Source organism: Canis lupus, chromosome 3 (assembly GCF_003254725.2).
Source record: "Canis lupus dingo isolate Sandy chromosome 3, ASM325472v2, whole genome shotgun sequence".
Taxonomy (NCBI): Eukaryota; Metazoa; Chordata; class Mammalia; order Carnivora; family Canidae; genus Canis; species Canis lupus.
In genome coordinates this window covers 29,004,929-29,021,253 of record NC_064245.1, presented here as the reverse complement: position 1 = coordinate 29,021,253, position 16,325 = coordinate 29,004,929, and the positions used below count along the sequence as shown (strand labels likewise).

The window sequence follows — 16,325 nt, the reverse complement described above, 5'->3', positions numbered from 1 at the left end:
ACTTTAAAGCAAACACTGTAACAAGAGTAAAGGGCATTACATAACGATAGAGTGATCAATACTACAAGATGTAACTATTGTAAATATCAATGCACTCAACATGGGAGCACCTAAATTCATAAGGCAAATATTTATAGGAATAAAGAATGAAAATGATGGCAATGCAATAATAATAAAGGACTGTAACATCCATTTACAACAATGGATAGATCATCCAGGCAGAAAATCAAGGAGGAAACAGTCTCTCAATGAAACAATGGACATACAGATATATACAGAACATTCCATCCCAAAACAACAAAATACATGTTCAAGTTAATATAGAACATTCTCTAGAAGAGATCCTATATTAGGCCATAAAACAAACCTCAATGAATTTAAGAAGAATGAGATCACACCACGCATGGCTTTTTTTTTTTTTTTTTTAATCACAATAGTATGAAACTAGGGATCCCTGGGTGGCACAGCAGTTTGGCGCCTGCCTTTGGCCCCGGACGCAATCCTGGAGACCCAGGATCGAATCCCACATCGGGCTCCCGGTGCATGGAGCCTGCTTCTCCCTCTGCCTGTGTCTTTGCCTCTCTCTCTCTCTCTCTCTCTCTGTATGACTATCGTAGATAAAAAAAAACAAAAACAAAACAAAACAAAAAAAAACAATAGTATGAAACTAGAAATAAATCACAAGAAAGAACTCGGAAAAAAATATAAACATGAGGAGACAAAACAACGTAATACTAAACAACAGTGGATCAGTGAAGCAATAAAAGAAGAAATAAAAAAATAATGGAGACAAATGAAAATTAGACAAAACAGGGATGCTTGGGTAGCTCAGCAGTTGAGTGCCTGCCTTTGGCCCCAGGTGTGATCCTGGAGTCCCTGGATCTAGTCCCACATCAGGCTCCGTGCATGGAGCCTACTTCTCCCTCTGCCTGTGTCTCTGCCTCTCTCTGTGTCTCTCATGAATAAACAAATAAAATCTTTTTTAAAAAATTAAAACAAAACAGTCCAAAATCTTTGGGACACAGCAAGGGCATTTCTGAGAGGAAATACATAACAATGCAGGCCTACTTTCAGAAACAAGAAAAAGTTCAAATAAACAATCTAATCTTGTAACTAAAAGAACTACCAAAAGAACAGCAAAGCCCGAGGTGAGTAGAGGAAGGAAATAATAAAGATCAGGGCAGAAATAAATGACACAGAGACTAAAAAACAATAGAGAAAAATCAATAAAACCAAGAGGTGGTTCTTTGAAAAGATAAACAAAATGGATGAACTTTTACCCAGTCTCATCCAGAAAAAAAGGAGAAAGGATCCAAATAAATAAGATTAGACAGAGGAGAAATAACAACTGACACCACAAAAATACAAAGTATTATAAGAGAATACTACAAAAAAGTATATGCCAACAAATTGGGACAACCTAGAAGAAATGAGTATATTCCTACAAACATACAATCTTCCAAAATTGAACCAAAAAGAAATAGAAAATCCGAACAGACCAATTACAAGTAATAAAATTGAATTGGTAATCAAAAAATTACCAAAAATAAAAGTCCAGGACCAAATGGATTCAAAGGGGAACTCTACCAGAAGAGTTAATACTAGGGCACCTGGCTGGCTCAGTCAGTAGAAAATGTGACTCTTCCTCAGAGTTTTAAGTTCAAGCCCTACGGTGGATGTAGAGATTACTTAAAAATAAAATCTTAAAAAAAAAAAAGAGTTAATACCCATTCTCTTCAAACAATTCCAAAAATTAAAAGAGTAATGAAAGCTCCAAATACATTCTATAAGGCCAGCATTACCTGTTATGAAAACTAGACAGACACCACAATAAAAGAAAACTACAGGGTAATATATCTGATGAACATAGATGCAAAAGTCCTCAACAAAATATTATCAAGCCATATTCAACTGTGTATATATATGTACACATATTTATTTAGTTTTTATTTATTTTTTTAAAGATTTTTTTATTTATTCATTCATGAGAGACACAGAGAGAGAGGCAGAGGCACAGGCAGAGGGAGGAGAAGCAGGCTCAAGGCAGGGAGCCCGATGGCAGGAATCGATCCTGGGACTCCAGGATCACGCCCTGCGCCAAAGGCAGGCGCCAAACGGCTGAGCCACCCAGGGATCCCTATTTAGTTTTTATTTAAATTCCAGTTAACAGGGAGTCTGGGTGGCTCAGTGGTTGAGCATCTGCCTTCCACTCTGGGTATGATGCCAGGTCCGGGGATCAAGCCCCGCATCAGGCTCCCTGCGAAGAGGAGCTTCTCCCTCTGCCTATGTCTCTGCCTCTCTCTTTGTGTGTCTCATGAATAAATAAATAAAATCTTAAAAAACAAAAATAAAAAATAAATTCCAGTTAACATACAGTGTAGTATTAGTTGCAGGGGTGGAATTTAGTGATTCAATTCTTACATACAGCACTTGGTGCTCATCACAAGTGTACTCCTTCATCTCCATCACCTATTTAGCCCATCACTCCACCCACCTCCCTTCTGGTAACCATCACTTTGTTTTCAATAATTAAGAGGTTCTTTCTTGGGACATCTGAGTAGCTCAGCAGCTCAGTGTCTGCCTTTGGCTCTGGGCATGAGCTCCACACGGAGCCTGCCTCTCCCTCTGCCTGTATCTCTGCCTCTCTCTTTCTATGTCTCTCATGAATAAATAAAATATTAAAAAAAAAAAAAGTTTCTTTCTTGGTTTGCCTCTTCTCTCCCTGCTCCACCCCAGCTCATTTGTTATGTTTCTTAAATTCCACATATGAGTGAAATCATATGGTATTCATCTTTCTTGGACTTATTTCACTCAGCATATCTCTACAACCATCTGCATCATTACAAACAGGAAGACTTCATTCTTTTTAATGCCGGAGTAATATTCCATTGTGTATACACAAACACACACACACCCCACATCTTTATCCATTCATCAGTTGGTGGATATTTGGGCTCTTTCCATAATTTGGCTATTGTTGATAATGCTGCTATAAACATCAGGGTGCATGTATACCTTCGAATTAGTATTTTTGGATCCTTTGGGTAAATACCTAGTAGTGCAATTGTTGGGTTGTAGGGTAGCTCTATTTTTACTTTTTGAGGAAGTGCCATATCCATACTGTTTTCCAGAGCGGCCGCACCAGTTTGCATTCCCACCAACAGTGTAAGATGGTTTCCCCTTCTCTACAACCTCACCAACACCTGTTCTTTATTGTGTTGTTAATTTTAGCCATTCTGACTGGTGGGAGGTGATACCTCATTGTAATTTTTATATTGCCCTGATGATGTTGCTTATGTGTCTATTTCTGTGCTAGCACCATACTACCTTGATCACTACGGCTTTATAATACAACTTGAGGTCCAGAAGAACTATGATGCTTCCAGTGTTGTTGTGGTTTTTTTTTTTCCAAGGTTGCTTGGTTATTTGGGGTTTTTTATGGTTCCATACAAATTTTAAGATTGTTTGTTCTAGCTTTGTGAAAAATGCTCATGGTATTTTGATGGTATTGCATTAAATGTGTAGATTGCTTTGGATAATATAGACATTTTAACAATGTTTGTTCTTCTAACCCATGAGCATGGAAGGTTTTTCCATTTCTTTGTGTCTTCTTCAATCTCTTTCATAAGTTCTAGTTTTCAGAATAGAGATCTTTTACCTCCTAAGTTAGGTTTATTCCTAGGTATCTGATGGATTTTGGTGCAATTGTAAATGGGATCATCCATTCCTTGATTTCTCTTTCTGCTGCTTCATTATTAGTGTATAGAAATCCAACAGATTTCTATAGATTGTTTTTTTTTTTTTTTTTTTTTTTTTTGTAGATTGCTTTTCTATCCTTCCTGCAACTTTACTGAATTTGTGTATCAGTTCTAGCAATTTTTGGTGGGGTCTTTTGGGTTTTCTATATAAAACATCATGTCATCTGCAAATAGTGGAAATTTGACTTCCTCCTTGCCAGTCTGGATGCCTTTTACTTCTTTGTTGTCTGATTCCTGAAGCTAGAACTTCCAGTACTAGTTATGAGAGTGGTTATCTCTTTTTCCTGACCAGAAGGAAAAGCTGTTTTTCCCCCACTAAAGATGAAATTACCCTATGGGGTTTTCATATATGGCCTTCATTATATTACAGTATGTTACCTCTAATCCTACTTTCTTGAGGGTTATTGCATTTATGTTCATCACCATCTGGTCCAGTGTGTTATTCAATGCCATTGTTTTCTTGATTTTCTGCTTACGTGATGATGTGTGCACTGATATAAGTGGAGTGTTAAATAAAGTCCCCTACTATTATTGTATTATTATCAACAAGTTCCTTTATGTTTGTTATTGTTTTATGTATTTGGGTGCTCCCATGTTAGGTGCATAAATATTTGGAATTGTTCATCTTGTTGGACTGACTCCTTTGTTATAATATAGTGCCTTTCTTCTCCTCTTATTATAGTCTTTGATTTAAAGTCTAGTTTGTCAGGGCACCTGGGCAACTCAGTGGTTGAGCGTCTGCCTTTGGCTCAGGTCATGATCCTGGGGTACTGGGATCGAGTCCCACATGCTTCTCCCTCTGCCTGTGTCTCTGCCTCTGTGTGTGTGTGTGTGTGTGTGTGTGTGTGTCATGAATAAATAAATAAATAAAATCTTTAAAAAAATAAATAAAGTCTAGTTTGACCAATAGAAGTATTGCTACTCTGGCTTTCTTTTAATTCCATCTGCATGATAAATGTTTCCCCATCCTCTTACTTTGACTCTGCAGGTATCTTTTGGTCTAAAATGAGTCTCATAGTCAGCATATAGATGGATCTTGTTTGGTTTTTTATCCATTCTGACATCCTATGTCTTTTGATTGGACTGTTTAGTCCATTTACATTCAGAGTAATTATTGACATATGTGTACATAGTGCCTTTTTACTTGTTTTGTCATTGTTTTTGGACATTTTCTCTGCTCCATTCTTGTCTTTACCATTTTTGGTGTCTCCTTTCTACTCAACGAGTTCCCTTTGATATTTCTTGCAGTGCTGGTTTAGTGGTCACAAACTCCTTTAGTTTTTGTTTGGGAAACTCTTTATCTCTCCTATTCTGAATTATAGTGTTGCTGGATAGAGTATTCCTGGCTGCAGATGCTTGCTTCAGCAGTTTAAATATATCATGCCACTCTCACTGGTTTGTCAAGTTTCTGTTGAGATCTGCAGCTAGACAGATGGGTCTTCTCTTGTAAGGAATTTCTTTTGTCTTGCTGCTTTTAAGATTTTCTCTTTATTGCTATATTTTGCAAATTTAATTACAACATGCCTTGGTGTTGGCCTGCGTTTATTGATTTTGATGGGAGTTCTCTGTGCATACTGGATCTGGATTATCTGTTTCCTTCCCCAGATTAGGTAAATTTTCAGCTATTATTTCTTCAAATTTTCTGCCCCCTTTTCTCTCTGTCTTCTGGGATTCCTATAATGTTAATGTTACTATGTTTATTTGCTGAAACCAATGAGTTCCCTAAGTCTTCTCATGTTCCATAATTCTCTCTTTTGTTCAGCTTCAATATTTTCCATTATTTTATCTTCCATATCACTTATTCATTCCTCTGCTTCTTCCAGCCTTATGTTCATCACATAAAGCCTGTTTTGAATCTCAGTTGTTCCATTTTTCATGTCTGCTTTTTAACTCTTTTACCTTTGCAGTAAGGGCTTACCTGAAGTCTTCCATTCTTTTCTTAGGCCAAGAGAGTACTCTTGTGATTGCTACTTTACATTTTCCAACAGCCATGTTACTTCTGTTTTGCTTAGATCTCTGGCTATGACCTTATATTGTTCTTTCATGTGGGATAAATTCCTCTCCCTTAGCATTGTCTCTGTCTTCTGTGTATTGTTTCCTGCTCCTGAGAGTGATTGCTTTGTGAAGAAGAGGCCATATAGTGTCCAAGGCCAGGCTTCAGAGAGTGTCTCTGATATGGGCCGCATACACTCTGCTGTTGTGTTTTGGCTGCTCTATGCCTCAGCCCAGTCATCTGGAGAGGCTCTCCTTGCCTGCAATGAGCAGTGTTTGGTTCTTGGCCAAAACATAATTAGTTTTAACTAGGTGTACAGTGGTGTGCTTATTAAATGAGATCTGATACTACTTCTACAAGAACCGAAACCCTGCAGAACTCTCTGATCAAGATATATGGTGGGTCAGTAGTTTCCGCTAGTCTTCTGGGGAAGGGGCCTGCCCTGCTGGGACTGAAGCAAACTAGAGGTAGAAGGGAAATACCTCCATATCACAGGGTTATGGGACCTGGTATAAGTAGATTAGGCAGCCAGTGTTGGTGCTGTGCTGCTTATCGCAAGTGACTCTGTTTATGCTGAGGGGTAGGGGAGGGAAATCCCAGCCTGCCCTTTGTTCCTGGAGAGGCGTCTCTGTGAATGCTACCTCTCAGAGATGCTCTCCAAGAAGAGGGAATAATCCCCACCCTGCCCATGTTTCCAAAGAATCATTCAGATAACTATTTCTACACTGTGTGTCCCTGGCTTGTTTGCCTACCTTGGTTCTATCCCAAGCCAAGCCCACAGACATTTAAAACTGTAGTCTTTAAGCCGCACTTGTGGCCAGAATTCATGAAAATCAGCTCCTTTAGTTTTTCCAGCCAATGGCTTTGGGGAAATGTTCTCCTTGTGCATCTCCCTCCGTGTTCCTCTGTCTCTCACCTTTCCCCCCAAGAGGGGCTCCCTCCCTTTTGCATCACCTGTGATCTTTGTCCCCCAAACCATATCTCCACACTTCCTACCTTCTTCAGTGTGGCTTCTTCTCTCTCTTTAGTTGTGTCGGTAGTTCTGCCAGTCTTCAGGTTGATTTCTGGGACATTTAGAATGATTTAATAGTTATCTAGTACTGTTCAAGGGATGAGTCAAGCTTAGGGTCCTCCTATTTTGCCACCCCCATCTTAGCTCCCTCTTTCAATAATATATTAAAAAGATCATTTACCACAATCAAGTGTGATTTATTCTGGGGACACAAAGATGGTTAATCTTTCACAAATCAATCAACCTGATACACCACATAAACAAAACTAAGGATAAAAATCACATGATTGGGGCACCTAGGTGGCTAAGTTAGTTAAGCATCTGACTCCAATTTGGGTCATGATCTCAGAGTCCTGGGATCAAGCCTTGTGTCAGGTTCCCTGCTTCTCCCTCTACTCCTCTTCCCTGCTTGTGATATCTCTCTCTCTCTCTTTCAAATAAATAAATAAAATCTTTCTTAAAATCATATGATTATCTCAACAGATGCAGGAAAAGCATCTGACAATATTCAACAGTCATTCATAATAAAAAAATTATCAGCAAAGTGGGGTTAGAGGGAATATACCTCAACATAATAAAGGTCATGTATGAAATACTCACAGCTAAAATGATCATATCCAGTGGTGAAAATGTGAGAGCTTTGCCTCTAAGGTCAGGAACAAGACAAGAATATTCACTCTCATCACCATTATTCAACATACTACTGCAAGTGCTAGCCACTGGACCAAAAAAAAAAAAAAAAAAAGAAAGAAAAATAAATAAGAGACATCCATATTGGTAAAGAAGTAAAACTGCCACTATTTACAGACAACATGATACTCTAAATAGAAAATTCCTAAAGATTCCATCAAACAACTGCTTGCAGTAATAAATGAACTCAGTCAAATGCAGGATGCAAAACTAACAGCCAGAAATTGGTAGTGTTTCTATATATTAATAATGAAGCACCAGAAAGAGAAATTAAGAAAAAAAAAAAACAACTACCATTTACAACTGCACTAGAAGGAATAAAATATCTAAGAATACATTAACCAAGAGGTGAAATATCTGTACTCTGAAAACCATAAAAAGCTTATGAAAGAAACTGAATATGACACAAATGGATATATTCCATGCCCATGGAATGGAAGAATGAATATGGTTTTTTTTTTTTTTTTTTAGAATGAATATTGTTAAAATGTCCTCATTACCCAAAGCAATCCACAGATTCAGTGCAATCACTAACAAAATACCAACACCATTTTTCAAAGAACTAGAACAAATAATTCTAAAATTTGTGTAGAACCACAGAAGACCCCAAATAGCCAAAGATATCTTGAGAAAGAAAAGTAAAGCTGGAGCTATCACAATTCTGGGCTTCAAGTTATATTACAAAGCTGCAGTAATCAAAAGAGTACGGTACTGGCACAAAGACAGATACATAGATCAATGGAACAGAATAAAAAACCTAGAAAAGAAAAAGAATAGAAAACTCAGAAATAAATCCACAGATTAAATGGTCAATTAATCTATGACAAAGGAGGCAAGAGTATACAATGGGGAAAAGACATTCTCTTCAGCAAATGGTGCAGGGAAAATCAGACAGCTACATGTAAAAGAATGAAACTGGACCTTTCAACACCATATACAAAAATAAACTCAAAATAGATAAAGATCTTAATGTGAGACCTGAAACCCTAAAAATCCTACAAAAGAACAGAGAAATTTCTTTGACATTGGCCATAGGAACATTTTTCTAGATATGTCTCCTAAGGTAAGGGAAAACAAAAGCAAAACTAAACTACTGGGACTACATCAGAAGAAAAAGCTTTACACAACAAAGGAAATAATCAACAAAACAAAAAGGCAACCTACTGAATAGGAGAAGATATTTACAAATGATGTATCTGATAAGAGATCAATATTCAAAATAGATAAAGAAATTATACAACTTCACATAAAAGTAACAATCTGATTTAAAATGGGCAGAAGACTAAATAGGCATTTTTCCAAGAAGACATAGATGGCCAACAGACACATGAAAATAAGCTCAACACCACTAATCATGAAGGAAATGCAAATCAAAACCACAGTTCTCGTCATCTCACACCTATTAAAATAACTAAAATAAAAATGAAAGAAATAAGTGTTGGCAAGGATGTGGAAAAAAAGGAACCCTCCTGCACTACTGATGGGAATGTTAATTGGTACAGCCACCATGTAAAATAGTATAGAGGCTTCCTCAAAAAATTAAAAGTAGAAAATACCATGGGATCCAGGAATTCCACTGAATTCCACTGTTGTTTACTGCAACATTATTTATAATAGCCAAACTATGAAAGCAGCCAAGTGTTCACTGTTTGATCAATAAAGATGTCACACACACACACACACACACACACTGAACTATTTATTATTCAGCCATAAAAAAGAATGAGATCTTGCCATCTGCAACAACATGGATGGAGCTAGAGAATATAATGCTAAGGGAAGTCAGTCAGTCAGAGAAAGACAAATATCACATGATCTCACTTATATGTGGAATTTAAGAAACAAAACAAACCAGCAAAGGGAAAAAAAAGAGAAAGTGGGAGAGGTAGACCAAGAAACAGACTCTTAACCATAAAGAACAAATCTCTTTAACCAGAGGGAGGTGAGTGGGGGGATAGGAGAAATAGGTGATGGGGATTAAAGCGTACAGTTATCATGATGAAAAAGTAAATAAGTGCTCACTTCAGCAGCACATATACTAAAAATAAATACAAGAAAATGAAAGAAAAATTATTTATCCAAAAAGTAAATTACAGTCTCTTTATGAAGGATACACTCTACAAAACACAAGGAAATTTGGGGATTTTTTCCAATATATATTTTCAAATACTTTCAGGTTAATTTTCAAATTAAAATCAAGGGTAACAATATTAATATCAAATTATAAATTAAAGCAAAAAAATTAGTGGAATCTAAAATAAATAAACAAAACGCAGAGTCAGACCTATAAATACAGAACAAACTGATGGTTTCCAAAGGGGAAAGAGTTGGGAGATTAGGCAAAATGGGTGAAGGACAGTAGGAGACAAAGCTTCCAGTTATGGAATGACTGAGTCATGGGAATAAAAGGCAAAGCATAAAGTATATAGTTAATGATAATGCAATAGCAATTCATGGGGACAGATGGTAGTTACACTTGTGATGAGCATAACACAATGTATAAACTTGTTGAATTATTACATTGTACACTCCAAACAAATGTAATATTGCATTAAATATACTCAAAAGTGGGGATCCCTGGATGGCTCAGCGGTTTGGCGCCTGCCTTCGGCCCAGGGCATGATCCTGGAGTCCTGGGATCGAGTCCCACGTCAGGCTCCCGGTATGGAGCCTGCTTCTCCCTCTGCCTGTGTCTCTGCCTCTCTCTCTTTCTCTATGTCTATCATGAATAAATAAATAAGAGCTCTTTAAAAAAACTATTAAAAATAATAATAAATAAGTAAATAAATATACTCAAAAGTTTAAAAAAATAAAAATAGGTATTAAAACTCAAAAATTTTTTAAAAAGCGTAAGTCAATGTTTTTTTATATATACAGAGTTGTGGCAACATCACTAAAATCTAATTTTAAAACACTTTCCTCCCCACTAAAGAAACTCCATACTCATTAGCTGTCACTCCTCATTCTCCCCATCTCCAGCCCTAAGCAACCACTAATCCAAATTCTGTTTCTATAGATTTGCTCATTATAATTACAAAAATGTAATTATACAATATGCAGGCTTTTGTGACTGGTTTCTTTTACTTGGGTAAAGTTTTCAAGGTTCATTCATGTTATAATACATATCAGTACTTTATTTTCATTGCCAAATAATATTCTACTGTACAGATATACCATATTTTATTTGTTCATCCTTCAGTTATTGAACACATTTGGTTTGTTTCTACTTTTTGGTTGCTATAAATATGCTGTTATGAACATTTCTGTATCAGTATGTGGACATATGTTTATTCCTCTTGGTATATAATTTAGAGTGGGAATGCTGGGCCAAATGGTTAATTCAATGTCTACCTTTTTGAGGAACTGCCAAACTGTCTTCCAAAGCAGCTATACCATTTACATTCTCATCCACAATAGGTGAGAGCTCCAATTACTCCAAACCCTCATCAACACTTATTTTCCATCTTTTTTATTATAGCCAGCTTAGTAGATTTATAATATTGAGGTTTGTTTTTTTAAAGATTTATTTATTTATTACTTTAGAGAGAGAGAGCATGGAGAGGAGGAGCACAGAAAGAGGAGAGAGAGAGAATCTCAAGCAGACTCTCCACTGAGTGCGGAGCCTGACGCGAGGCTGGATCTCATGACCCTGAGACCATGACCTGAGCTGAAATCAAGAGTCAGACTCTCAACTGACTGCACCACCCGGGTGCCCCTGAGGTTTCTTTTAATAACCCTTACTTTTATAAAACATTTCAGATTTCAAATTTGTACCATTTTCCTGGAAGGCAGTATGATCACATATCAAAAGGCTTAACAATGCCAACATACTTTGAGCCAGCAATTCCAATTTTAGAAATTTACCCTAAGTAAATAATCATGGACATGGTATAAAGAACTAGCTACACAGATTTACCACTGTGTTGTTTCTATAATTCAGGCTTAAGAGCTAGATAAGGTCTACTTAATTCCCCTTCCTACTTTCAGTGAGCAATCCAGTGGCTTCCCTATAACTTCTGGCTTCATTTTGATTTCTGTTGAATACTCATTCTCTGTATACAAACTGTTCCTTTATCACCATCTGGGTTTTGACTCAAACATCAGACCTGGTTTTTCTTGACTTCTCCCAATAAAACACTGCCAGTGACATCACACAGCTGTGTGCCAGCAAGATTCAAAGCTTAATGGGGAAAAGCTTATATTGCCAAATTACTAGAATATAAATATGAAATACTCCTGTTCTATTAAAAGTCTCAGTCATTTCTACCATCTCTACCTCTCTCATTCATGCTTTAGTCTTCTGCCTTATAGTCTGACCCTCTCTCTCCACACTCAGTCCCTTATCCACTTCATTCTCCTCTCTTCTACTTATAATTACTATTCATTTTAAACTATGTCTTTGTTTCTTTCAATCTATTTCCTCAGAGCTACACATTACATGTATAGATGTTAAGATGTTTTTCCCAACAAAGATAATTGACAAAATAACTTTTCTCATCCCGCTACATTTGTAACAGAAGAATACTGAACAAACCCTCAAGTCACCCAACAAATATTTTTCAAGTACTTTCTATAAGGTAAGCATAGTTCTTTGTGCTAGGGATTAACAATGAAAAAAACAGATGCAGTCCTACCCACAGGGAGTTTATACACTGATGACAAAAAACTTTTCAAAAGATACACATAAGATCATGTTCAGGAAGTAATGAATGCTAGGAGGGGAAAAAAAAAAAAGCAAGAGAATAGAGAATGATGGAAGAATGTTATTTTAGAAAGGATACCAGGGACTGTCCAAGGAAGTGTCATTTAAGCAGAGATCTAAAGGAATAAAAGAACGAATTATGCAAGAATCAGAAAGAAGAGTGTCCTGGGTAGAGGAAACACTAAGAACAAAGGCCCCAAGGTTGTGATATGCTTAGAGAATTGGAGAATAGCTAAAAGAACAGTGAGTGGGGGCAGCCCCAGTCGCGCAGCGGTTTAGCGCCGCCTGCACCCTGGGGTGTGATCCTGGAGATCCGGGATCAAATCCCACATCAGGCTCCTGGTGCATGGAGCCTGCTTCTCCCTTTGCCTGTGTCTCTGCCTCTCTCTCTCTCTGTGACTATCATAAATAAATAAAAGTTAAAAAAAATTAAAAAAAAAAAGAAAAGAAAAGAAACACAGAATGAGAGGCAGAGACACAGGCAGAGGGAGAAGCAGGCTCCATGCAGAGAGCCTGAAGTGGGACTTGATCCAGGATCTCCAGGATCATGCCCTGAGCTGCAGGTGGCACTAAACCGCTGCGCCACCAGGGCTGCCCTATCCATTCATCTTTTTTTTTTTTTTTTGTTTAAGATTTATTTATTTATGATAGACATGGAAAGAGAGAGAGAGAGAGAGGCAGAGACACAGGAGGAGGGAGAATCAGGATCCATGCTGGGAGCCTGATGTGGGACTCGATCCCGGGACTCCAGCATCGCGCCCTGGGCCAAAGGCAGGCGCTAAACCGCTGGGCCACCCAGGGATCCCCTCCATTCATCTTTTAATGGACATCTGAGTCTGTCCATAATTTGGCCATTCGAATCACTATGTTTGTATCCTTTGGATAAATAACTAGTAGTCCAATTGCTGGGTCATAGAGTAGTTATATTTTTAACTTTTTGAAGAGGCTCTATACTGTTTTCCAAAACGGCTGCACCAGTTTGCATTCCCACCAACAGTGTAAGAGGGTTGCCCATTCTCTGCATCCTTGCTAACATCAGTTGTTTTTAAATCTAGATTTTTAAAAATCATCTATAGTAGACTGAAGCCCTTGTTCAAACAAAAAAAGGTAGAGGAGGAATAATGTCAAAATAAGCATTCTATGTACATATTTTATATATATAATTATATATTATATATTAATATATTGTATATTATATATAATAATATATATATAGGACTCTTCCACGAATCAAGCCATTGGCTATAAATAAATATACTATATATTAGCACCTGTTATTTTTTCTTTCTTTTTTTTTTTTTTTTTGATCAAGTGAGCAAGAAGCGGGTAAGGGGAAAGAAAAAGAATCTCAAGCAGACTCCATGCCCAGCATGAAGCCCAATGTGGAGCTCAATCCCACAACCCTAGGACCATGACCGAGGCCAAAATCAAGAGTCAGACACTTAATCAACTAAGCCATCCAGGTGCTCCTCTTAGCATCCATTATCAAAATGCCAATGATTTTCTGAAATTCTAATAGTATACAGAATTTGTCAAGGAAGTAACATTCCTGGGCAGCAAAATACAATTTCTGTGACACCAGCAACCATTTCTCTTTTGAAACTGTTGTCTTCCCTGGCTAGGATTTTATTTTAGACCAAGAGGGCCAAAATGCTTCTTCTAGAAATCACAGACCCTAACCTCCTCCTTTCTATGGTAACATAGCATAGCCCTTCGCTGTCTGAGCTACAGAAAAAACTGCTTTTAATTAACCATTAATTACTTGAATACAGCCTGCATTATGTGGAAAAATGTGTTACTTTCATCTTAATTTAAAATGAACGTCAGAGGTTCAAACTGGCAAGAAGATATACTTTATAAATGCACTTATATCATTATTCTTCAGAGAATTAGAAAAGAACTTCACTTTCCTATGGTTCTGTGGTGCTTGGAGTGGTAAAAAAATGTGCAAGATGATAAAATGGGGGCTTCTCTTTGAAGCTTTTTGCAGGACAAAAAAAATATTTTTTAATATAAGAGGTTTTTTTATTACTGTATGTAGTTATCTGAATATTGAAAAGTAAAATTCAGATGAAGTCTTACTGAGTGCTAATAAAGTCTATTGGAAATTTAAGGTCTTTGTGTTCTATTTGCTATAAATATATTAAAGTTATCTGAATTTGTGCACTAAATTAGATCAAATAGAAAATAGAAAAGATTTGTCACAGGTATAGAATGCATGACCAATAATATCAAGTTCAGCTATAAGAAAGAATGTTTATAAATATGGGGGAAAGTTGCCTCAATATTTTTATAATTTTATGTGCATTATTTTTCACATCTTAAAGCTGCCCAAGTATAGAAAAATACAGGACTTCAATAACAGTTACCAGCATGATTTGCTTTTATTACCTTTCTGTTCAAGACCCTTGTTTCCCCTTGTAGCATGTCAAATTGCCCCCAAAACCATATTATACAGCAGAGAAATGTTGTTCACACTTCACTGGCTATTGATTTACTTTATTTATTGGCACAAAATCAGCTTGAGATAAACATTTTGTCCCCCATTTCCACTATTGTAAGCGGTATACTTCATTGCGAAATAGGTAAGCCCAAATGTGCAGGGTCACAATTCGACATGGCTTTCTAATCAATGTGTGAAAAATTATCTAATGAATAATGGGTTGCACATTTCCACAAACAAATTAACCAGGGTGAGACTGAAACTAATGATTATATTTATCTAATGTAATTTCACATCTGTTACTAGTGGTAGTAATTTTTTTTTCTCTTTCATCCATGGTGTCCTCAAAATTACAACTTAGCTTTTCAGATACAGTTATAGGACATCAGTTTAACTAGAAAATAGGCAATTTTGTGGAATGTTTATTTTTTTTGAATGCCAACAGCCCAGAGAAATATGATGCCATTTTATAAAATTTGGGGATTCAGGCACTTCTTGATCAATACCCTGGTTTTACATATCGCCTGTAGGCTTAATTTCATAACCTGTGGTTGAAATTCCATCATTCAGTCTTACAAAGAATAAAATTACTCCATTTCACTACTGTAAGACCATTCTTAATTCTACCTGTCCCTATGATAATATTTATCCTGATTTAAAATGTAAAATATAAAATAAAATAAAATGTAAAATAGTTTTTAAAGTAGAAGCAGTTCCCAACTATGAAAAAGTTAAATCCTAAACATTTTATTTGGAACTTAGGGCACTTAAGGCTTCCAGGCAAGCCCACAAATGCCTATTCCATCCACGTGTAACTCTCATAGAAGTGAACCACGAATGGTATTTCGCATATTTCAGTGGGAAAGAGCATTCACAGTTTAAACCAAGAACACGGGTCTTTCAGCTATGGTTTCCCATTCTTCTGCTACCTGCCACAGAGTTTGGAGGAGTCTCCTACTTTAGGGGCTGGGGGAAGGGGTCTAATGGTGTGAGCTAGAGGCAACGTGGTGAGGAGCTCTAGAGGCAGGAGTCATTCATTAGCTGGAGTACATATGACAGATATTTCTTGGCCCTACACTTGCTCCCTACCCAGACAGACTTCAGCCTCATCCTGAAATGAAATCTTCTAATTTTAATAAAAGGCTCCAGTGATTTATATTACAAGATTTTAATTATTAGAAATTAGACTCTGATAATCAGAGAACGATCTGTAAATTCTGTCACCTAAATATAGAGTTCCTTGATAAATTTTCAGTTCTGTGGGGAACTCTTCAGTTAGGTTCACTATGCAGAAAAAGTAGAGAAGTGAAACACAATCTTTTGATCCTTGGAAGGATAAAACAGCCCTTTAAGGCAGCAGTTCTCAACATGTGAGTTCTCAAACTTTCTTGATCCCTTAAAAGTTATTGAGGACCTCAAATAGCTTTTTTTATAGATTATTTTAAGAGTTGTACTATGAGAAACTAAAACTTTAAAAATCTAAATAATAATTTTAAAATAAAAATAAACCCATTACATGTTAATATAAATAAAAGTTTAAAGTAAATGTATTCCCCCCTCAAAAAAAAAAAACTTGGGATCCCTGGGTGGTGCAGCGGTTTGGGGCCTGCCTTTGGCCCAGGGCGGGATCCTGGAGACCCGGGATCGAATCCCACGTCGGGTTCCCGGTGCATGGAGCCTGCTTCTCCCTCTGCCTATGTCTCTGCCTCTCTCTCTCTCTCTCTCTC

The 16,325-nt window shown here is 37.0% G+C and overlaps 1 protein-coding gene across 8 annotated transcripts in view; it reads right to left on the bottom strand.

The window, feature by feature from the left end:
- Positions 1-16,325, bottom strand: part of WDR41 (WD repeat domain 41) — a 204,438-nt gene that overhangs the window by 169,831 nt on the left and 18,282 nt on the right. For 2 of the 8 annotated variants that reach the window (XM_049108356.1, XM_049108357.1), the window contains exon 2: positions 6,748-6,815. The exons of the other annotated variants lie outside the window; for them this stretch is intronic. In XM_049108356.1, coding sequence (XP_048964313.1) covers positions 6,748-6,815 — 68 coding nt within the window. The remainder of the gene's footprint in view (positions 1-6,747; positions 6,816-16,325) is intronic. 8 annotated transcript variants of the gene reach the window in all.